At 40.0% G+C, this 24,016-nt stretch overlaps 1 protein-coding gene across 2 annotated transcripts in view; it reads left to right on the forward strand.

The window, feature by feature from the left end:
- Positions 1 to 23,580, forward strand: part of pacrg (PARK2 co-regulated) — a 165,069-nt gene extending 141,489 nt beyond the window's left edge. The window contains exon 5 of one of the 2 annotated variants that reach the window (XM_078940477.1): positions 12,254 to 12,585. In XM_078940477.1, coding sequence (XP_078796603.1) covers positions 12,254 to 12,408 — 155 coding nt within the window. In that variant the 3' untranslated portion in view covers positions 12,409 to 12,585. Of the gene's footprint in view, positions 1 to 12,253; positions 12,586 to 18,813 lie in introns of those variants that run through there. The other variant, XM_004082184.4, reaches the window with a different exon arrangement.
- The last annotated feature ends 436 nt before the right edge of the window (positions 23,581 to 24,016 follow it).

Below are 24,016 nucleotides of genomic sequence, written 5' to 3' on the forward strand. Positions count from 1 at the left end.
ATGGGTTTTAGAGAAACAGGAAATTGCAAGATGATTTGCATGTACGTAATTTGGAAAGCTGATTTACGTACGTGTACATATTAAACTGCAACATTATTGACGCGCAGGTAGAGAAGAAGCGGAGTGACTTTTTTAGCCAATCAGAATGCAGAACACAATGCACGATGCAAATCCGTGAAGTAGCGAAACCGTGAAAAGTAAACCGTGATATAGCAAGGGATCACTGTATATGAAAAACTTGGTGTCATGTTATTCCAGCTGGGCACAAACCGCAATTATTAATTTCAACTCCATGATCGATTTAAAATGGTTGGCACTTCCATGAAGGAAAACAGATGCTACCAAACTGTCACCACCAAATCCAAGTCCCTGATTGGTCAAAGTTTGACCTGGTTTAACTTTCAGTGACCATTCAATAGCTGCACGTAGGGCCCAAAAACAGACTCAAACATTTGCACAGCAATGTGTGAATACGAGAGTTTTGAGTGCAGAAGCCCAAAATGTGCATTGGTGCACGTAGCGGTCGCTTGAACGCATTTTTCTGAGGCTGGTGTGAATGTAGCTTCCCATTAAGGAGCACACATCTCACTTGAACAGCACTAACTGGCAACTTGCGTAGTGCACAGATTGCGGGGGGCGGGGGGTAAAATTGAAAAACTTTACGTTGCACCTGCGTCTCATCTACTTCATACTTAAGTGTTCGCTGTTGCCCATAGAAACATGTGCATGAACATTTTTTCGCACGACCTTACTTTTTCGTGAAGGTTTGCCCATTTAACCATCAATCTGTGAGATGATGTGACACAAAACTGAGCACCAGATTCAATGAGAGTGTTATAAGGAAGAAAGGAGTCAAAAGTGATTCATTATCACTTTTGGTGCTCCTCTCGCCTCCTCAGCCTGTAAGGTTTGGATAATTCTGTGACTCCATAGCACCCCTACACACACTGCACGTGTGTGCTGGCACAACTTGATATGCTCCAGCCAAAGACATGAAACATGGATCAAACCCAAAGCTTGAGCAGAGGGAGAGTATGTATCATATGAGTCAATGGTTGGTATTTCCAAAACCAGAAAAAAAATTCTGGTCCTACACCCAATGCATTTTATTGGCAGGTGCACTCACAAACACCTCCATTAGTAAATAAATAAGTTAGATGCATAATTTTACTATAAAAAAGTTACTGGATTTTGTTTCTGCCACTGTTCTCATGGAGTATATGATCAATATTCACCTCCCTTCCATCATGGTCTTGACTTTCCACCAATCAGCATCACCTCTGCATCCATCATCAAAACGAGCCCTTTCTGGTTCAATACCCCAAAGGCTTCAGAGTGTGCACACTTAGATTAACATTAACAGCAACCTTTTTGTCACCGTAAATGAACCTACCAACAGTATGATCTCAGTCTGAGGTTTTTAACCACTACCTTCCTCCTCCTCCTCCTCCTCCTTGCATGTTTTATGCAGGTTTCATCTTTCTCTCCTCCTCAGGAGCCTCTGGGCTCTCTAGTCTGCCTCCCCTAAGGCTCATCTTCCTCTGCTTCTCTGTCTAGCTCCCCTCTGGTACGCTCCATTGCAGCCCCACCAGCATCGGACTTGTTTCAGCTTCTTCCAGGTTCTTTGAAAGAGAATAGGATTCTTACAACAATCTGTTAAAGAGGAGTCACATACTTATTATGATTTTGAACTTATGTTTGCTCTTACGGGCAATCTTTTTCCTCAGAAATGTGTGACAGTAGCTATAAAAAAGTATGTATGCAGGCACAGACAGACCGAAAAAATGGCACATCATCAACAAAGAAAAAGAGATGAAGGTTAAAGCCTAAAACTGTTCAATAAAGTTTCAGAAATGTGTCCAATCAAAGATACATTTGTGGTTAAAGAGGCAGAATGTTATGCAATCTTAGTCGATACTTAAGCAGGATGAGGCTCTTTTTTTTTCATAGAAAGTTTAAAACGCTTCTGCGAAGATTTCATTAAAACAAATGCATATTTTATGTAAACACTACTAATGGCAAATAATGCCATGCAACTCAAAGTACAGCTTTCTAAAGCACTTGGGCTTTTCGGATTTTGAGCATTGGTCAGCTGCTCATCATGTAAAAACATCTTCTGGCTCATTGGCAGGTACACTCATCTTTTGCAAAAAACATACAAATTGAAATAAAGTTAAAAAAGAATTTTGACTTTTTGGTTCGGTTTTATATTTTCTGTAGAAATTCAAAGACCCACTCTGATGAAAATCATGTTTTTGGGTTTTTCTAACCTGTTTTCGTAGTATTTTCTGATTCTTATGATTAAGGACATAAGAAATTAAGATTAAAATCACATTTTTTAGTAATTCTTTGTTCAAATAGTTGTGAGTCAGGAGCATAAAAAAATTTCGTTTGAAAAAAGCTTGTAGGTGTAATGTATAACCTAAAACGGTGGGCCACAAGCTTCCTGCTCTGCTCCATTCCAATGCATCCACTTGTAGACAAATAGATTTATGTACGACTTTGTTTTTCTCATCTGAGCTGACATGTGGCTCCGAAAGCTCTAATATTACTCACAATTTTTGTTGCACAGCTAATGTTAGCTTGGGGGTTTCAGGGGCTGTAAGCTAGCAGGAGAGTGAGTAAACAAATGGATGATGGGAAGTACAGGTAGGCTTACTCCGCACCACAACTCAGAAGTGAATTTTTAATTAACTACTGCTGCTCTATTGAACCTATGCCCTAAAAAAAAACACAGGTTTTTTGATTTTGGCTAAAAACAGCAGAATAATAACTAAAAGACAACCGAAAAGGCTTTTACAACAGCTCAAAAGATGATTGGAGTGGGACTTTAAATGTTGATTTAATAGTCACATTGTTTTTAAATTTATTTTTCTAATTTGTTTGCTAAACCTCCCGTAATTTCATTTGTAATTTTGATATTTCAACAATAAATCTTTACATTTTCTTTGAATAAATCTTAAGAAAAATTGACAGAATGCTGACTCTAATTTTAGAGGTTTTTTTTTTATTTGGAGTCTTTTATGTCTAAATGTTTATATTTCAGATCTCTTAAAAATTAAGAGATTTCTAGAGAATATATACAATTGTTTTTAGAAATTTTTTGCAGACTTTTTCCCCCAAAACTTTGAATTATTTTTAAATTGTACCTCAGGAAGGATGATTAATGACTAGAATGAGGGGCAAAAGTGTGACCCGCTAAATGAATTCTGTCTATCTTTAAGCAGAAAAAACAGGAATGTGGTTCTAGAGTTGACTTAGTTCCCTGCCTTGCTCATGCATGTGAACGCACATCCACCTCCTCTCCTCTGTGTTTTTAGATTGGAAATGAAAGCTCTCCATAGGAGGGTTTTCCAAGGTGTCTGTTTGCTGGACAGATGATTTAGTGAATGATTTTATGAGGAAATTCCTCTGTGGGGTGTAGCAAAACAGATAGAGAGGAGAGGCGAGTGAGACAGACTGCCAGGTCATTTGATGGAGAGTTGGAGAGGGAGGCGAGCCTGGGTAATAAGACTTTGCAGGCACCTGTGTGCACACACAAATGCACAGAATCACCCTGCAGAATAAATGCGCTGCAGGTTGTGTGAGACCAGAGAGACGAGGGGGGAGAGGGTGTTCAGTGAGTCAGTGTGGAGCTGCAGGGCAGCAAAGTCTTCCTCTAACACGAAGTCAGCCACTGATCTCATTTCTCCTCAGATGGACTCCTAACACAGTCCCATCAGGGGACAAATATATATTCCCGCCGCCTCTTTTTTTCTTCCTCTACACATTCCTGCATCGGCGACCTTTTCCTCTCATACTCCTTTTCTTTATCATGCTCCCTTGCTCTCCTTGATTCTTTTTCCAGGCCTCTCTTCACTCTGTCTTTATTATACTCCACCTACATCCTTCTTATTCTCTCACACTCCATTTTTCCCTTCATGTCTGGTTTTAACCCTCTCCTAGCGCAGTTCAGACACACTACCACACACCATTAACCCCTCTCCTCCTCCTTTGATCTGTCACAGCCAACAGGTAGTGTGAATTGTGTCCTCTGGCATTCCAGGCTGCAGCAGCGTGTCCCACGTGCATTCTTTCCCCGCTCTGCCTCCTTTCCCGCTCTTTCCCTTCTCCTGGACACATCCCTGCAGCTCTCGCCCCAGTTTGTCAGCGAAGCAAAACCGACTGTGTCTCGGATCCCATCATTAATCTCCCCTCCACTCTGTCATGCTGGCAGCTCGGCTGGTCTCAGACAAATGTGGCATCACAGCGGATGATACGGCAGGAGCAAGAAAGAGCCAAACCAACGTCTGCTGTGGCACTTAGCTCCTGGATGAACTCCAGCATCAATTTTTATGAAATCCGCAACCTTGAGCTACTTAATGCAAACATGCAGCATGAACCTGTATGGTTTCTGAGTCAAACAGTATAAAAACCCATATTCTGTTTACTTTCAAATAATCCGGCTCTGAAAGGTCAGAAAAAGTCAGACAATGTTTAGAAATAAATACAATTATTTTTATAGCTTCCACACATCGACTGTGTTTGAGAACTGGACTGCGTGAGTAAAACGTCACTGGTAGAAAATGATTTACTTCCAGCTCCAACGAAAAAAAGTCAATTCAGTCGCCATCTTTTCGCAATAATGACGCCACAATGTTGGCGCCAAACCACATCAGTAAACAGTGATTTGTCCAAGTTGGTCTGAGTCGATGTTTCTATGGCAACTACTCTAGGCAATCAGGAGTGAGCTTGTTGTTGATTGAGGCATCTGACTGGTCAGTTTATTCTTGGACTACAGAAAAATAATAGGAGGGAGGCGTCTCTCCATCCAGATCTCCAATACAGTCAGGGATGAGTTTTAAAAAAACATGTTTGGACATGGAGCTGAAGTTGTTTGGTTTAGAGGTAGAGCGGTCGACCTCTGATGGGAAGATTGTAAATTCGGTTCCCACCCTCCCCATCCATGTACTGAAGTGCCCTTGGGCAGGACACTGAACAGGTTTGAGCGGTCCACCTCTGATCAGAAGATCGCAGGTTTGGTTCCTGGCCTGGTCCTTAAAAATGTCGTTCGGCGGTTATAGGTTGGTGTCAGTGTGTGAATGTGTGACTGTGAATGGGGGACTGTGACTGTAAAGTGCTTTGGGCCCTTTGAGAAGTTAGTAAAGCTCTGTATAACTATTTACCATTCGTTTAATTATCAGAGCTGTGTCGTGTTTTCAATTTCAGTAATTAGTATTTTCAGGTTTAAACAGCTTCGCATTCATTTCTGTCAGAGTCTTATTAAAAGTTCAGGACAAAATCCTGATACGAGTCTTTGAGAAACACTAAAGCCAACAGCTGTGTGTTTTCTACCTATAAAAGCAGTGAATTTGACCAAGCTCCATGTTTTATTGAAGTCATGTCAGAATATATGATTGTGTGGGTGAATACGAACCCCGTTAGAAAGTAAATTGTTAAAGTTGCAGTGACAGAACAGATGCTGTCATGTCACATTGGTAACTGAGCACTGCAGAGGATTTTAGCAGAAGAAAAAGTCAATTATAGTTTTTAACAAACTCAGCGCTCAGACTTCCGCTGTAAGCGAGGCTCAAAAACAAAGGATTACTTCTTTGTTTTAGCATAGCTTGATTGTAATATGTATGTTAACAGCCAGTCTATGACAGAAGGGCTGCTCATTTTGTCTTGTTGCAAATTGTTAGCTTTCCAGATGGTTTTGTGTTGCAAACAATCCGGCCTGTCAGGTTACAGGACTTACAGCCCGGTTTTCTTCTCTGAATCTGCTCACATAATAGAGGTAAATTCGAAATAGAAGAAAACGACTGCATCAAAAAGTTCTCTTTCATAAAAAGATATTTGCCACAAATGGCAGGCTATTGTTTCACGATCTCGGCAGGACTGAGACATGCCACCACAATAACTGCTGACAGCATCCTCTCCTCATGTCTGACACTGATGTGCCGCTTTCATTCTGCCTGAGCCGTGTCCTCTTCTCTCCCCCAGCCTAATGAGTCAGTGTATGATGTTGGATGGCTGCTGACAGTGTGCCCCATGACTCATGTTGGGGTGGTACTGCTGTCCCAGCACATCTTGATGCTTCCCATCCCTCCTCTCCCCCTGCGTCCTCCCTGCTCTCTTCCTTCACCTTTTGTTCGGACGAACCGGGAGCAAACGTATTGGAAAGTCGAAGCAGGCGGGCTTTGTTCTGGCGGGGAGTTGTGCAGCCGCTCTGAGAACTTTCTTGTTTTTTTTCCTCTTTGCAGAGTAAGCAGAGAAAAACATTCATAGGAAAAGCTGCAGGGACTGAGTTGGCAGGAGGCGCTCAGTAAAAAAAAAAATACTGTGGCGATTCGCCAAATTGACATTCAAAGGGAGAAAAAGGACACTGTTTAATTGCTCTTGCATGCTTTTTAAAGACATCCCAGTTTAAAGCTTTTGTTACATACACTAGGCTTCTCTGTCTGATGCTGCAGTGTGAAAACTAAATATTTACACTTGAAAATTATGCAACAAGTCAAGCACCTGAAGATAAAACTATTTTTTCAATTAGATGTTTTAATTAGTTATAAAAATCTTTATCTTCTTAGATTTCTGCATCAATGTTAAAAATGGACACCTGTTTTTTTTTTTTTTTTTTGTGGTTGTTTTTGTGTGAACTAAATTTAAACCGTCCTCCTTCAAACGGTGCCGACACTCGTAAACCTTGACAGACCCGTGGGCTTTGCTGCTGCCCATAAAGCTGTGACTGTTTTATGGATGCCCCCGACCAGCATCCCTTCACCCATAAACATTTTCCCTTTGTCCTTCTGGGAGCCGCCAGGTAAAGAGCAAAAAGGAGGACCGAGTTATGAATTTTTTAAGCCACGTCCACAGCCATTATCCCAGATGTTTTTTTAATATCTCTTCATCAGGGCAGCACACAACTGTTCGGTCTGCAAGGAAGTTGGGTTGTTTGTCACACGAATCTCATTTTTTAAGAGTTTGTTACCAAAAAAAAAATAAAAATAAAGAACAAACCGAAATGCAAAAGTATAGAAACTCCTGTAAACCAGAAGCAATTCATACTTTAAGAGCCTCTGCTGCAGCAATGATGCCCAACCATGATGCTGCACTGAAGCATCTGGTCAATCATTTGAGGAGGTTACTTGGAAAAAATAACATGCAAAACTGTGCGAGACATGCAGCTGCAAAAAAGATTTTTTTTGAAAGAAAAAAACTAAAGGATGAGAAAAGTGAGAACACCAGCCAACAATCTCACCAAAATTAGACACCCCAGACCCGTGTGGGAGGAGCTACTGCCAACTGTTGTTAGCCTGATCGCTACATGGAGAAGTCTCTGTGTATATCTCATTTACAATGCATGGAAGACGTGGGTGGTGTTTAGAGATCAGATTTATTTGTTTTAAAGGGTTCTACAAGTGTCGGTAATCAAGTCTCCCTTTCTGGATTCAGGAGATCATTCAGAGCCTCTCCCACTACGGTGATGTTCATCATCTGCTGCGGGAGCTGCATATGAATGAAAGCTGCTTTCTGCGGCGTTTCACTCTTTCTTTGACTTGCTGTCCACATTAGTCCGAGGAGGGAAAAAATGAAAGAGAGAATACAATGACAGGATCCTTTTGTTATTTTTTCTTTATATGAAAATAAAAAATATATATCATTAAGTTCTGGAGGAACTCCAACTACTGATCACATCACTGATCGTGTCAACCTGTGGCCCTGATTAGTTGACGCGATGCATCGTCCTCACGAAAGTTCAGATCTTTGAACTTTGAATGTGACGTGACGGGCAAATTGCGCTGCTGCTGGACCAATGCACTGTGCTCGATTCTGAAATTACACTGCCGGACGTTTTATCTGCCTTGTTAGATGGACTTAACATTGAAACTGGACCCCCCTGCCACACAAATGGTGTGAACGCAGCTTTAGGCCAACTGCAAGACACACCTGAATTCCCTTTAAAATGGTCCTGTGTACAACCCATCACAGGCCCGGACAACCAAAAACCGGTACGGCTCAACACATGCCCGTGGGACTAAGGCCTAAAATTACCTTGAAACCAAAGCCCCAGAAAAACAAAAACAAAAAAAACGGTTCTATCCTATAGTTTTTGTTTCTAAGCGTGAATGCATTACAGATGAGGACGTACGCCAGTCTTCTCCATGGCCCTCTGGCCCCCCTCTTCCCACATTCCTGCCTGTTCTGAATGCAGACGGACGCCATCCCATTTAATATGTGCCATTGTCATTGTGGATTCAAAGTTCTTTCAATCACCCCACCTCCCCAACCCGCCGTGATTTACTAGCTCTCCACATCCGTAGGCATCCACTCTAGCCAATTGCATTAAAGAGATAAATAACCAGTCCAATAAAAGTGTTGTGTGCTGGTCGAAGGCTCATCGTCCATTTGGTGCAGTAAGCACTTGGGGGGGTTGGGAATCGGGTGGGGTGGGGCTTTTAGAGCAAGGTTTTTTAGGGGTGATATTGTGAGTGGTGGTTGAGGTGATGCCATGTCATCCATCTTACAGAGCCACTTCATTAGGCTAATGGAAGGCCTGGACCGCTCACTGCTCGCTTCTGTACCTGAGTGTGTGTGTGTGCGTGTGTGTGCGGCCGCTTGTCCTTCCACTGATGGCAGCTTCCAAGGCTAAAGCAGTTATGAAGACTAAAGTGATTTTATTAGCCAGGCACACAGCCCATCGCTGAGTATTGGCATAAATTGCGTGTGCAGATGAGTGTGTGTGCTGGTTCGTGTGTCCCATTGTCTTCACACAGAGCAGTAATGACCCCCTTCTAAGTGAGGGGAGATGGTACAGTTGGAGCTTAAGCACTCCTTGTTCTTTGATGGCTGAATTAAATTTGGGTTCCTTTCTTTGACTCCAAACGACGTGAGGCGGAAAAAGAATCGCCAAAGCACACAGAGGAAAATATCGGTTACACACTGGATTTGTCTCTGGCTTTAAATTGTATCACTTCAAAGATTTCTTTTATGGCCTCACCTGGGATCTTCATTCTTCAGCCCATTTTGCATCCTTAACCTTTCATTTCATCTCTTCTTCGTCTGTTTGTCAATCCGAATCCCACAATAGCTGTTTGTAAATGTTCATCCTCTGACCATCATCCATTTCCTTCGGCTTTACCAAAAACCTGCCTGTGATGGTTTATTTTGTACTCAGATCTTCCTCAGCAGAACTCTGAGTGAGGTGCACTAGGCGTTCATGAATAGATCAGAAAGTTGAGGTTACAACAGACTTCTACAGTAAAGGATCCATTTATTTGGACAACAATAATATCAGATTTAACAATAAATCTGATATTATCATTAGTCAAACTTGTAAAATAGACTAAAACAAAAAACAAAACAAAAAACACATCAAATGGATCCAGGAACATTGGTATACAGTTGGAATAGTCTGTCAATTCTGTTACATTGTTTATTTTATATAAACATTGTTTATATAAAATAAACAATGTTTATATAAAATTCTTAGAAATTATTTTAAAATAAAATAGGTAAATTAACTATTTACGATGTCCCATTTTTCAAAGTTCAGCATTGCCTCATTCATAATAAACAACCATATTTGTGTTGGTCACCCCTGCAGCAGCACCGTTGCCAGCCTTTAGTTTTCATTGCAATATTATAAAAAAAAATATTCTGTGTTAATGACGGTTTAGAACGTTTATTACCAAATTTAAATAACTTGCAAGCATAGCGTCAAAAGGTTTTTAATAGGTGGATTTGGCATGCATACAAATATCAGCAAACCTAATCTGTAGTTCACACAAATCTATGAGATGTTTTGGATTTTTATTCACTCATTTATACACCCGTCATCATTTGGAAATCAAAAGTAGCAAAAGTGACATTTACATCTAATTTTCCATATATTGCTTTTGTCAGAAACCATGTAGAATAAGTCTGGGTACCACTGCAGCTGAATTGATTTAGATTTACATGTTTACGATTTCACACACTTGGATCAAATTTTCATTTTTTAAGTTTTAACACAAATTTTTCCAATTTTCATATATTTTCTTGGTTATGAAAACCATTAGCTACAAATGTACAATGGAGAAAGGTTTTATGATAAAAACATGAAGTCTCACATTTAAAACCAACTAATAGACTTTTCAAATCCAATATATATATATATTTCTATATATATATATATAGATATATATATATATACACACACATCCACGTGGATGTGGATGTGTGTGTATATATATATATATATCTATATATATATATACACACACATCCACGTGGATGTGGATGTGTGTGTATATATTATCCACATTTTGTTAATTTCAAGAATCTTGGTTGATTTCTTTAAACCAAGGTTTAAATTTAAGTTCTTTGAAATGGGTCAAATTTTCAGTAGCTGAGAGTTTGAGCCTCATGATTTAAAATTCCTAATCTACAAAATTTGTGGTGTTTCCCTCTGATAAGAGTCATATTTTCAAAAGAAGAGCCTTCTTTTAATAAAATGCAGAAAAAGAGCAGTTGCAGCTTAATATTTATCTTTGGATTTTCCAACCTTTGATTACAAAAGAATGAGACAATTCTTTTTGTATTTCTTTTAAAAAGCATCAAATGAGCTCAACACCTGCTCTCATCTACTAAGAAAGAGCTGCAGCTCTTTATGCTCAAACTGATGCTCAGGCTTAAGGGATGTGACACGTCCTGTGTGATGCTGGGCCTTTCCCTTTAAAATAACAGCATTCTCTGATCAAGGTAAACCTTGTTATGCTTACAGGATTTCTGTCTAACATGTTTGATATTGGAACACAGCCTTTCGGCAGAGGCACAGCTACATAACAAGAGAAAGCATCATTAGAGGACTTTGCTGTCAGGGGTGTTGCTGTGTGATGTAGCCTGTAGGCCACAGGTGACAGAAAATGTTGAAAAGAAGTTTGTGATGTGAACTTTGACAACCTTGGGTGTTTCAGAGTGGTTTGAAACTTCAAAGTTTAGGATCACTTTTGTCAAATGTTGCTCCATATTTTTATGTTTTTTTACCTCTAGGTTTTCCTGAATTCCCTCTACATTCAGTGGCTTAACATGATACCCCCAAAATGCAATAAGTGGCTAATCTGCTCTAATTTCTTTTGGACTCCTCAGTTTGCTTTCTGAGCTTTGTTTATGTGTTACTTTCCCCTGCCTGATAAATGGCCTTTGCATTGAAGTGCAGTGCCTGTTTGGATCGAGCACACTCCTCGCTGCGGTGGCCTTTAATGCCTGTCCCCAGTGCAGATCGATTTTGTGCCTAGCCAGCAGCCCACTGCTAACCTTGAGGTAAGCTGGCGTAATGAGATCGCATCTGACGGCATTGACTCACACCTGACAGGCCTGACACGCTACTCCGGGCCACGGAGTGACGCCGGCAGACGTGAGAGTGGCTCTATGGTGTATTGTACTGTTGAAAGCTTGGATTTTAGTTTTTCTTTTATTTCATTGTGGCATGATTTTGTGTGTGACGCAGCAATGCCTGATTGCCCCCACTGACGCCTTTCAGTTTGGTTGGTGGTGGAGAGTTTGCTTGTTCAGGATTTTCAACATTAAAAACATGCAGGGGGTGGTGGGGGGGAGGGCTTACTTTCTTGGTGTCCCTGTTGAACAGGATAAGGTGTGAATAAAAAAGAAAATAACTTCAAGGTGAAACTCGGTTGTGAAACCTCAGCAGCTGCAGCTGTTTGAAGTTTGGCACAGTTGAATTAGCGTTGCTGCGTGGTGAAATTGCTCAGGGATTACTGGGTTACGCACAGATCTGTGTTCTGACTAAACTGCATTAGACTGTCTATAATGTGAAACTCAGATTAAAATCTCTGCTGCAAGAGGCCACAGGGATCAGTTGTCACAACACACACTTTTTGATCCTGAACAACGCGAAGCGTAATTTGAAAATAATTAAAATAGTTGTGTACACCCGAGCCGACAATGTGTTTCAGCTGGGAGGATGTGTAAGCGGGCCGCTCTTTCCCTCAGATCTGTGACAAGTCCACTGAAGCCGATTCACAGATGCATGTTTTGAGCCACAATTGAATGAGATGAGACTTAGATAACCATTATCTGAGTGGCGGTAATTGAAACAATAATGGACATGGTAACAGCTTGGAAAATAGCATTGATCCACCATCTCAGATGGACTCTCTTTGTGAATTAAAAGCATGACTAAATGGCAGAAACTGAGATTGCTCTCGGTCATGGCGAGGTCTGGTTGGCTAATTGAAAAAGAAATTACAAAATGAATTCTTGTTTTGTCTTTTAGGGAGGAGTGTCGTGTTCGCTATCCCTGGCAGGGCTTTGAAACCTTCCACAGTCTGGGATCACTTAAGAAAGATTAGGAAAAGACACAGCATGATTTCATCGGAAGTGTGGAATTGGAATTCAATTCCAGTCTACTTACGTACAGATGTAGACTAGAAAGCCAGTGGGACCGGATCGATGGAAATCTAAGAGCTTTCCGTCGGGTGCAGCTCAGGACTGCCTTCAGCAGGTCATGTCTTTATCCCAGGCTTGTCTAGCAGTTCTGCTCCTCTGGTTTTTGAATCTGACCTTGAGACACTTCAGTCATCCCAGCATACTAAAGTGCTGATGTCCAGCTTTCACTGGGTTTACGCGTTAAAGTGTGATGTGGACTACACAGGCTGAGCACTTCTGGGCTGGATGAACGCATGGAAAATGAGTTCACTGACCTACAGCAAACGCCGGACTTCAGTAAGCGCCGACGGTTGATGCTGGGCGGTGTCAAGGTTGGGAGTTTATTAAACTTCTACTACCTGTAACTCTGTTGTTTTACCTCTGCTCAGGCAACAAGATGTGGATACTCCTGCAATTGTGTGCGCGGGATTGTGTGTGTCCGAGTGTGTTTGATGTGACTGAGGCTGCAGGCTTCACTGGGGGAGCTGCGATGAGCTGCAATGTTGTTATTGATCACACACAAAGGTTGTGATGGAAAAGCAACAAAATGGGCCTAGTTCCAGGTTTGTGTGTGTCTGTGTGTGTGGGTGGGTGCATGTAAGAATGAGAGCGCATGTTTGTGAGCCACAGCTGTTCAGGGGTTGGCTTCTTGCTGATCCATTAGGGGAAAATGAATCTGGAGGACGCTGTTGGAGGAAAGTCCCATGTGATCAAACGGGGGGGGGAGGGCAAAGTTGGACGATAGCAAACCTGTTCTTTTTTTTACAGTATTAAGTTGGTTTCATGGTCTCCAACATGGAAAACCTTTTTTTGTGTGCAGAGCTGCACGTCGTTTTGTCTCACAGCCCTTTCTTTGGTCCTTCCCATATCTTATTTCCAATACAACTCCCAATTTGAACTGTTTTATATTGATTTCATTATAATTACTATAATTAATAATTGTTATACCATGGTCCGGGTGAATACTTGATCCTGATTGGCTGCTGGGTGTGCATTAAAAAGTGATAACGCACGGTGAAAGAAGTTCCGGCCACCTATTTTAAATCTTCTGTATCACTGCGCCGGCTTCTTTAAAACAACCTTTAGCTTCATCATCTGGACAAAAACAAACGGTTAGAAGAGAACTTTCTCTTTGAACTGATGCTTTATTCAACCCATCGAGACGATGGTTGACTTATTTTCTACTATCTCTTTACAAGCCTTTGGACTGTTACAAGAAAAAAACAATACATCACACTTGGTTTATTGACAATGTTAAATTTCCTTTTGTTCACTAAAGTTGTGTTTTTAATGCAAAAATGAAGGAATTCCCTTTCAGAATGGGATGCACAAAAATAACAAGAATAACTAATCTTTCTTTATTGTTGTTTTTGTTTATTGCAAACATCAAATAAATTGAAGTTTGAGTCAGTTTTTTCCGTTGCAGTCACTGGATTTTTCAGGTGCTTTTAATCTTCCTCCACGCGGGCTGGTCAGCATGCATCCACACACGCTAAACATCCAGTAATTACTTTTGCACACATGCACACAAACACTGTTGAGACACTCTTTGTTCCTGCACATGCATACACACATTCTTTCTCTTTCTCGTTCGTGCATACACCTGGGCTCTACCGCCTCTCTTCAGGAGAAGGCTGCCTGTCGCCCAACTGTGAGGCCATTTTAATTAGAGCCCTGCTGTGAAGCGCAGACCTCCTCCAGTGACTCCATCCAGCCCTCATCACCTCTTTCCTCAAACCAGCACACAATCTGTCAAATTTTTTACCGCTTTTCTGCCTCTTTTTTTTTTTGTTTGTTTTTTTGGCCTGATTTCAGGGGGAAAAAATTTGAAGTGAAAAGGTAAAAACAAAAAGCTAAATAAAATGTTGTTCTTATCCCAAGATTTGTACTAATGAAATTATAAAGAGTCCCTCATAGGAGCTCATTCATTAGGGTACTTTTTAGAATACTTGGCAGTGATATATTATCACTGAAAACTCTAAGCGTTTATGCTAAATCTGTCTTCTGCTACTTTGAATACTTTAACACAAGGAAGCTGGAGATTAAACTGGTTTGTGATAAGGAAGAATAGAAAAGTACTCAGCAGGCTGCAGTAGTTTGAAGAGTGTAGGCTGCACTGTTTTTATTATGAAATTATTTCTGGAATTTATGCTCATTCAGTTTATAACTCACATTCTTGCCTTACTTCATTTCCCTTTTCCCAAAATGACGAACACACGTGGCGAATGGGTTTTGAAAGAACATTACTCAGTTTGAATAGATTTTTTTAAACATGATACATTTATCAAATCTATAATTATCTATCCCTAAAAACCTTGTCATTTTTGGGGTGAAATGGTTTTGATGGAATGATAAATCTTTTTGTGGATAAAAGTGTAGTCTTTAAACATAAATTCCTAAATTCTGAAAATCGGATAAAAATTAGCAATGCAAATAAAAAATGAAATAAAAAAAGAAACATCAATGAAATCAGCTTGTGACCTTGTAAACAAAAGCTGAATCGATTCAGAAGTGTTTATATATTACAAAATAAAACCTTTTTTGAATTCGGTAGGTCTTCTTGATGCTTCATTCAAAAAAACGTTTTTGCACAGAATGACCTCATCTATAAGCTGCTTTTTCTTTGTCATAATCAGCCTGATTAGAAACTTGGGCAGGTATAGGTGGAAGTCATTTGGATCAGCTCCAGTATTTGCAGCTAAAAACGTGCTGAAGCCACTGTGGTGTGTGTGTGTGTGTGTGTCTGCCAGGAGAACGGGATTAGAGCTTCACAACGTACACGTAATGTATGCTAAGCTCAGTCAGAAATCTTCGAACGTGGTGACAGTGTAGCTGTTCCAGCTGAAACTGCGAGGAGGTTTGTTCATCATCACTTAAAGCCCGGTCACTGGCACAGCTCTGCTGAAATGCGATGGTTGAGCATTCGCTGATGGTTGCTACTCTCTGTGATGGCTGTCTCAAGTTTGATGTGCAAAGACAGGTTGTTTAGGACCGTGGGGAGAGGGATGGGGAAGGGTGGAGGATAAAAACGGCAGCTGTTGTTGTGCGTTGTTTAGCATGGACTGCTGAGGTTCAAATCACAGCAGAACCGGAGCAGAACTGGAAGCAGGGACCGCCAAAGTCAGTGTTGATGCTGGAAAGACACTTTTACCGTTTTGTCAAGCTTCCTTACTCCTCAGAAGTGTGGACCCCCACCCCCACCCTTGTCTAAAGCTATTATGATTGTTTTAAAGATTTTATTTGCCCTCTGCTTGCACTTAATGCACATTCCATGAGAAGGGGAAAAGGCTGGCGCGCAACAGAAAGAGGAAAAAGAAGAGAAGCTGTTTTGCTTAAGGACATTTGCAGAGGCAGCTTTTAACACCCTCACCCCCCCCCCTCCACCTAGCCTCCACAAACACACTTCTTCCTTTTTCTTCTCTTTAAATATTGAGAGTCACTGCAAATGCTTCTGCCCCCTTCCTTTTGAAGCCTCTGGCCTCCCAGCAGCTCAGCAGGGGAATCTTGGATGAACTCAAAGGCTCAGGACAGCAGTGCCAGCATCCACCCCACCCCAATGCTGGACCCCTCTGCATCCCCCTGCAGGCCTCCTTAAACTGGCCTGAGCTTTGTTGGTTCGGGAGCCACACCTCTCTGCGCTGCCGGTCTGACGGCTGCAAGCTCTGCCAGCTGGTTTCCATGATGAGGGGATGAGTCTGCATTAGTTCAGCGTTCACAGTGGTGGAGTGACCTGAGTGACTCCTTTCACTTTGTTCCTGCTGAAACGTTTACCAGCACTCCCTAACCAGATATTCCAGACCGCACGGTTTTTCTTTATTTTTTTCCTTTCGGAGAGTATTTGGATGTTATCTAGAGTTTGGGCTTAGCACAGGGCTGTGCTGTGACTAACATAAGAAGAAAAAACACATGCCAGCACCGCCCCCACTCACAAACACACACTTTCTCTGTGGAGCTAGCGGTGATCAGCTAATCGCTCTCCTTTTATATGCACAATATGCACATCCATCTTTGCAAAAGTTCAGCTGTTGTTTGTTTCCGTGGGCAAAACACAGACACGCTGCCGAGGCCAAATCTAGGTCGACGTCATGAAATGGGCGGCTCCCACATGGAGCAAAAGGCAGTTCCTCATAGAATGAATATCTCAGATTTAAAAAAAATCTATAAAACTTCAGTGTGCCAAAAGTAATATGTTATCATATGTTTGGATATAGTTTACTCTGAAAGGGTTAAGAATAGAATGATATAGCCCCTTTAACATGTACAGTTCTTGTGACATTTTCTGATGATGAAGGGCACTTCTAAGGAAAAATAAGCTTAAAACTGAATGTTTGAGTGTTTCTTTATTTAAGTCGTTGTGAATCAGAAACAGACAACTAATGGCCCTTTGAAACAGCTATTGCTGTGATGTAGAAAATACAATGGTCGGGACACAAGCTTCCTGCTCTGCTCAATTCTGATGCATCCACTTGTAGATATAGATCCATGTTCCTCATCTTAGCTGGAGTCTGGCTCTAACTGTACGTCTGGATAGCTCCAATATTGCTCACCATTTTTGTTGCACCGGTAATGTTAGGTCAGTGGTGTGAAGGGCTGTAAGCTAGCTGGAGAGCATAAACAGATGGGGACACAAAGTGAGGGCGGTGTTGGTCTGCCAACAGCCCCGCCCAGAACTCAGATGCAAATTTCTAATGAACTCCTGCTGCTCTGCAGAAACTATGTCCTACAAAAACGTGTCCTATTTCTGTTCTCTCTCTAGGTCAATTTGAAGAAAAAAAGTGATCTTTGGGTTTCAAGTCTTTCTAATGCATTCAGGACAAACGTTTTCATTCATTTAGTTCAAAATACAATTTGTTTTGTTTTGGCTCTGAAACATTCAGAGAAACAGTTTATACTTTGTGCCCAAGAGTACGGAGCCCGTGTCCTGACATGGAAAAAATATAAAATGTCTCATTCCCACAAATTAATATCACAATCCCACAAAATAATATTTTGTTCCCACGAAATAATATTTTGTCTCCTCAAAATAACTAATTTGGGCGAATGAAATAATTATTCACATCAAAAGTCATTCATAAACATGGATATGCTCTCCATCCTGCCACAAAAGCCGCTTTGAGCGGTAACGTCCGTGTCTATGTGATCCACATTCGTTCAAGAAATGACAAAGAAAAACAAGAATGATCAATTTATTATTGTCTCAGTGAATATAAGAAAAATATCTCAAGATTTAGGATGCCCAAGCTTGCTGCTTTGCCGTACCGCAGCGATTCTCCGGACATAGCTCTTAGCTCCGCCGCAGAGCTCTTTTGCTTGTCATGCCGGAATTCGGGCAGCTGGCTGGCCGGTAGACAGCCAGCTGATATTGTAGTTTAGGGTCGAATAGGAATAATAATATTCAGGACTTATCTTTTATTAACATACTCTTTAGCAGTCACTTCACATCCAAAGGCAACATGCTGCGTATCCCATCATGCATCACACAGATCCCATATAATATCTGGACCAATCACCATGGCCCTGTAACTGTGATGCGTTCAAAGACAATAGGATAAATGAAAGGCCACGTAGCATGTAGCCTACTAACCTTTGGATATAAAGCGACTGCTAAGGAGTATGTTAATAAAAGACAAGTCCTGAATTTTATTATTCCTATTGGACCATAAACTACAACATCCCATACTGGCTGGCAGGTAGACGTCCAGCCATCTGCCTGAATGAGGGTCGAATTTCCTTTATTTTGAAACTTTTTGTGAAAAAAAAACCTTATTCATGTCTTTTCTATTAGTTTCTTCACCGTTATTTGATTTTTGGTGTAATGTTTGTGTTGTAAACAATATTTTCTGTGTATTTTACAGGAGGGGTAGTTCTGTTTTTTTTTTTTTTTTTTGTTATGATTAGCCCCAAGTGTGTCGCATTTCTTCTCAGATTATCATTAATCACATCGGCTCAAATGTCAGTAAACCGGGGTTACAGAGACACTCAGAACAGCCTAAACCTCACATGCACAGACCCGCATGCGCGCATTCCTACCTGTAGAGCGTGACTCCAGGTCACTGCCCATGCCTCGTGTGCAGCGGTGCAGCCTTCTGCAACAGCAGAGCCGTCACTAAATCATAGGTCCTTTGGTCTCTCTCTACAGCCTGCCTCATTAAACTTTCAGCTGAACAGTTAAAAACTCTTCCGCCATTCAGTCCCAACCATCCACAGCAGAAGAGTAAATTAGATTTAGTCTGTCCAGTGGGTTTCAAGTCAGATGGAAGGATGGCATTTGCCCATTCAGTCTGCAGCAAAGCAGTACAGAGGGGCTGCAGGTGGTACTTCATGAGCTCAGATGTTATCTATTCAGACTTGGGTGATACTTTGATTTGTGGTTTTTCAACATGTGTGTTTCCATCTGTTTGCATCTAGAAAGCCTCAACTCAGAGAAAGGGGACAATATTGGTCATCTGGTTGGAGAAACTCTGAAAGTGATGGAGCAACAAGGAGGACAGGACGCCTTTATACACATAAAGTACATGATTCCCACCTACCAGTCCTGCATAAGGAACTGAAGCAGAAAGACAGGATTGACAGTCATCACACAGTCTGGTAATCCTGGATCGTTCCTCATTTGGATTGTTATTAAACAGCTTTAAAAAAGTTATGTTTTTGATGTATTAATTGTTACATTTTGATTTAGCTCTTTCTTTTTCATTTCTGCTTTGTTAAAAATGAATAAATAGTTAAAACTTTAACTTTCATGTTTTTGTCCCCCTATATGTGGATTAGAGACCCGATGTAAAACTTAGCTTTATGCCAAAGTGCCCCAATGACTTAAAAAAAGAAAAAGCAGTTCCAATACTCTAACAATTTTGAATCTAACCTTTAGACCCTAATCTTTGACCTGCCACATCTCCATTGACTGTGTATAAGAACTGAACTGAGTACCCCCCCCCTTCACCTTCCAAACAGGAAGTGCCCACTGGCTCCAAAAAGCTTAAATCCCACAGACTTCTATAAGACACAACAGCTGTTACTCAGTCATTATATTGGTCAGAATAACCATTATTGCTGTGCTCTGTTACATTTTTTTGTATTCCTAGTTTTGTCATGATATTTTTTTGTAGTGCAAGTTATTCAAGTTATAGACTGACCAATCAGGTGTCTCAATAAAAGTATTTAATGCCTGCTAGCCCCCACATCCAACGTTCAAAACGTTTGACTGACAGATTCTCCAGAGCCCGCTTTTAAGTGGAAGGGGTGTGGACTTCCAACAAGCTCACTCCTGATTGGCAAACGTGCTATCCATTAAAATAATGACTCAGACTGACTTGGACCAATCAGAAGTAAACCATACCCTGTGGTGGCTGTCACACTAACTCAGTTCAATTCTTATACACAGTCAATGACACACCCTAAAGCCAAATCTGCATGTCCTCACAGACACTCAATCCTCACCTGCAACCCTCCCCCAAACTGCAAAAATGCATCTTACCTCTAACTCTTAAAATTATCAAATAACCTACCTTTTTCCTATCTCCAACCCTAATCACCCCCCCTTCAATTTAAAACCACAAGAAAGTTCAATTAACCCTTGTTCTATCCTAGGCACTGTAACATTGGGAGTTGGGTCATCTAGACCCACTAGACAGTGCACTGAAGCTTTTTTTCTTCAATGATTTGTGATCTTAACTGGTGTCCATAGATTACATGAAATCTTTCCACTTTTATCCACCTTTGTCATGGTAGAGAGAACACGTCAATGCAAGGGTGGGGTCATCTAAGATAGCACAAGGGTTAGAGAGTCTGTCCATTACAATCTTAACCCCTTACTTTCCCATCGCCAATTACCCAAACCCCTTAACCTTTAATTGTTAAAGAGGAGTCCCACTATAACACTATAGCCTCTTTTCCAAACTCTAAGTAAAGGTTATTTCTACCTCAAACCCACTCCACGGAATGCTAAGATTGAGGGATGGTGGTGGAACGTTCATGCACCCTTTTATCTTATAGTTCAAACATTTTTTTGAGACACTAAAAAAACAAAAAAATAACAACATTGTTCTACCATCTACTGTGGCTCTGTTTAGTATTTTTCTGTACTACTGTACCCATTCTGTCACCAACCCAGCTGGAGATGCAGCCTGTCTAAACACACAGCGGAAGTCACTCAGGAATGACGACTGACAGCACTTTTCCGGATAAAAACACTCACAGCCTTACATGTTTGCTAAACCTTTTTTGAACTACAATACCCCACAGTCACTGAAGCTACCACACGCGGTGCGTTTGGGATTATTTGTTAGTGTTTCTGCATGACAACCTCTTCTGTGTTTAATGAAATCAGGCAGCAACTCAACAGTCGTCTTTGGCCAAGTTGGTGTTTTCTTGTTGAGCTGCAGGAAGAGGGTTTATTTTCTGACATATATAACAATAAGAATGTAAACTTTTATTACTTTATTTTAGGGATTTATTAGCTATGGAATCAGCAGCTGGTCTCTAAAGATGATTTAAATGCTCGCTGCAGCAATTCCTTTCTAAAAACACTTTTTTATTGGCCTTGAGTCACCATAGTGGGAGTGGACTCGGATAAAATTGAAAGACCCATATAGTGTACACTGACTGGAAAATCCGCGCCATCATAGGGTTATAAAGAGTGAAAACAAAGCCTGAAGGGAACAGTGACTGGAGTTTACTCTGCCAAACTTAACAGCTGTCCTAAATAGAACATTTTGATTTTGATTTGAAATGGTTTATTTCAAGCAATCAAATAAGAATAATACACAAAAACAATACAGTCATCAGTTATACATTCAAACAATGACGAATCAAAGGATAATTAGACATATTAATAAATATTGCTTGAAAGGGAGTGGAAGGAAGCAAATTTATATAATCCCACCCCTGTTCTACCGTAACCATTTTATTACAAGATTTATCATTATCCGGTTCCTAGTTTTTATCAGACAGAATTAAGAAACCGGAAGTATCAATAAAGCACATGACAAAGATGAATTACTTAAATTATGTAAAAAAAAAAACTTTTTAGAAATCAATATGGCAAATGCAGATCATTTATTCAAAATATGTGCAGATTATGTTTCTTATAAAAGTCATGTATATAATTCATAACAATAATACATCAGTAAAATAGACTTTACACAGTTTCAAAAATTTCAAAAGTTTCAGTTTCAAAAAAATAAAAAATTAGCAAAGTGTGATCAAGTATCAAAAGTTAAAATATGTGCAAAATTATGTTACATTAGGAAAAATGAGTCAATTTTTCAATTTTTGGAGCAAGTGAAGTAATATCATTAGAAATGAATCAGTTTAACCATTTTCAATAATTGGTTCATCATTTATTTTATTATTTTTTTTGTTTTTCTTATTTTTTACAATAAGGTAATGCTGTGAAGTGAAATAAAAAAATGGATCCATAATCTGTCGAATGCCCAAGGTTGGTATTCCGTCTTCTGCTGATTAACAGCCGTTCTTCTGGGATTAAACAGAGTTTATAGTTCTCTTCGAAACATAAAGCAATGAAAGTTCTAAAGTTTTTAACACCAAGCTGAGCATACATTTTTGAAGTTTTTTTTTTGGGGTGTCAAGATTGAGTATTTACATAAATCACAATGGAAAACTGCGCTCTTCAATAACCAGCCTTCAGTGGTCATTTAAGAAACTGTATCATTTAAAACCAGAATTTTTCAGTTGATTGGAAAGCTGAAATCTTTTTTTTAACTTAGGCATGTAAGTTTCAGTTCATAACTTTAAAAAAATGATTTTTGATTGTATTTATGTCGCACTTTTAATACAGATTGACTGAAGAACAAACAAAAAAGCAAATAAATACAGTAATCAGACACCTATTAAACACATTCACATATTAATAGGATGCAATCACCCCAACAATTACAAAAAAAACGCTGTAGAATCAGACGACTTTCAAAAAACAGGTCAAAAAACAATTTGAGAAAAGTCAAACGTATTTGCATGCCTAGATAATGAAAGAATAAAATAAAAAGGTCAAAGACAGGAGTAGGATTAATTAAAAAATGTGTTTGTAAAAAGCTAGAAAACACTGACTCTAGCAACAACAACAAAAGTGGCAGCGGAAATCATTTATTGCATAAAAACTGCATTAAAGAATTTTGAAGAAAAAAAGAACAAAATGGTGAGCAATACTAAAGCTATCCAGCTGTACAGTTTTGAGCCATATACCAGCTCGGAGAAGGAAAACAAAGGCCTACAGTGCATGGATCTAGTTGTCTACAAGTGGATGCAGCAGAATAGAGCAGCCCTGCCAATTGTAGCTTCTACATCACTCCTACGAGCTTTTTCCAAGGGCATTTTTCCATCGGGTCCTGATTCACAACGATTTGAATAAACAGTCAGAAATGCCATTTCAAGTTTAACTTGCTTTATATGTGTCCTCTGTCGCCGGAAAAATGCTATAAGAACACATTAAAAACACCAAAAACACAATTTTCATTGGAGTGGGTCAATAAAAGGAAGCAAATGTAAAGTAGAAATAAAAACAGAATTCAAATAAAAGCCAAATTCTTGTTAGCAAAGTTTAATAAGCTTTACTAAAAAGGGAAATGTTGTGGTTTTTCACAAATCAATCCGAACAGCAGATACATTCCCCATATTTTAAAAGGAAAGTGCTTCCTCAAAGGAGACCTGCAGATCTGGATTAAGGCTTATAACAAACTGGAGGTTGCCATGGGAGCATCTGAGGCTCTGGGACGTTCACAAGAAAAAGCCCAAAAAATTGAGCTGAATGTCTAAGATCATTGAGGCATTTAGATGCCAAAATAGAAATTTGCTCATAAAGCCGACAGGAAGCCGATGCATATTGTAAAGCTGGAGTAGTAGTGTGCTGCACCTTTGTGGTATTGGGAAAAGACATGCTGCAGAGTTTTAGACAAGCTCTAATTTAATAGCTTAACCTTTTAAGGGACAAAATCTGACATGGTCAAAGTGTTTAAGTGTTTTAATCTTTACACGTCATTATATTCAATGATTGATATTAAATTTACTGATTATTGTAAGCTGAATAAATGCACAAGACCTGTTTGATTCTACAGAGGTCCTGATTCAGTTCAATGGTTGCAGAAAATGTATTTAAAAATGTCTGGAAATTGTAAACATAATAAAGAATGCATATCAGCATGATGTCTTTAAATATACAAACTCTTTTTTTTGTGAATATAACTCTATGCATGTGTTTGTTTTTGCAGCCATGAATTTTTTTCATGAAACGTTTTGTAAGTTTACAGGAAAAAAAGGTTTTTTAAGTTTAAAAGTGTTTCAGTTTACTAAAAAACACCACCAGAAAAGGTTTTAGAGATTTTTAGTGTATTTTCTTCTAGATAATTACTATTAGCTTGATTTGTGTGTGTGTGTGTGTGTGTGTGTGTGTGTGCGTGTGTGTGCATGTGTGTGTGTGTGTGCATGTGTGTGTGCGTCCGTGCGTGCGTGTGTGTTTACTCCACCGGTAAGCAAAAACTTAAAACCTCTACAGGAGCATCAACCAAAAAAATGTGTCCCACTTTATTGAACTCACCACGCTGCAGTACACAGAGGAAACAGCAAAATGAACTTCTGCATCTCACAAGGACACTTCCAC

The sequence above is a fragment of the Oryzias latipes genome, chromosome 22 (genome assembly GCF_053564925.1).
Source record: "Oryzias latipes strain Hd-rR chromosome 22, Olatipes_Hd-rR_3.1".
Taxonomy (NCBI): Eukaryota; Metazoa; Chordata; class Actinopteri; order Beloniformes; family Adrianichthyidae; genus Oryzias; species Oryzias latipes.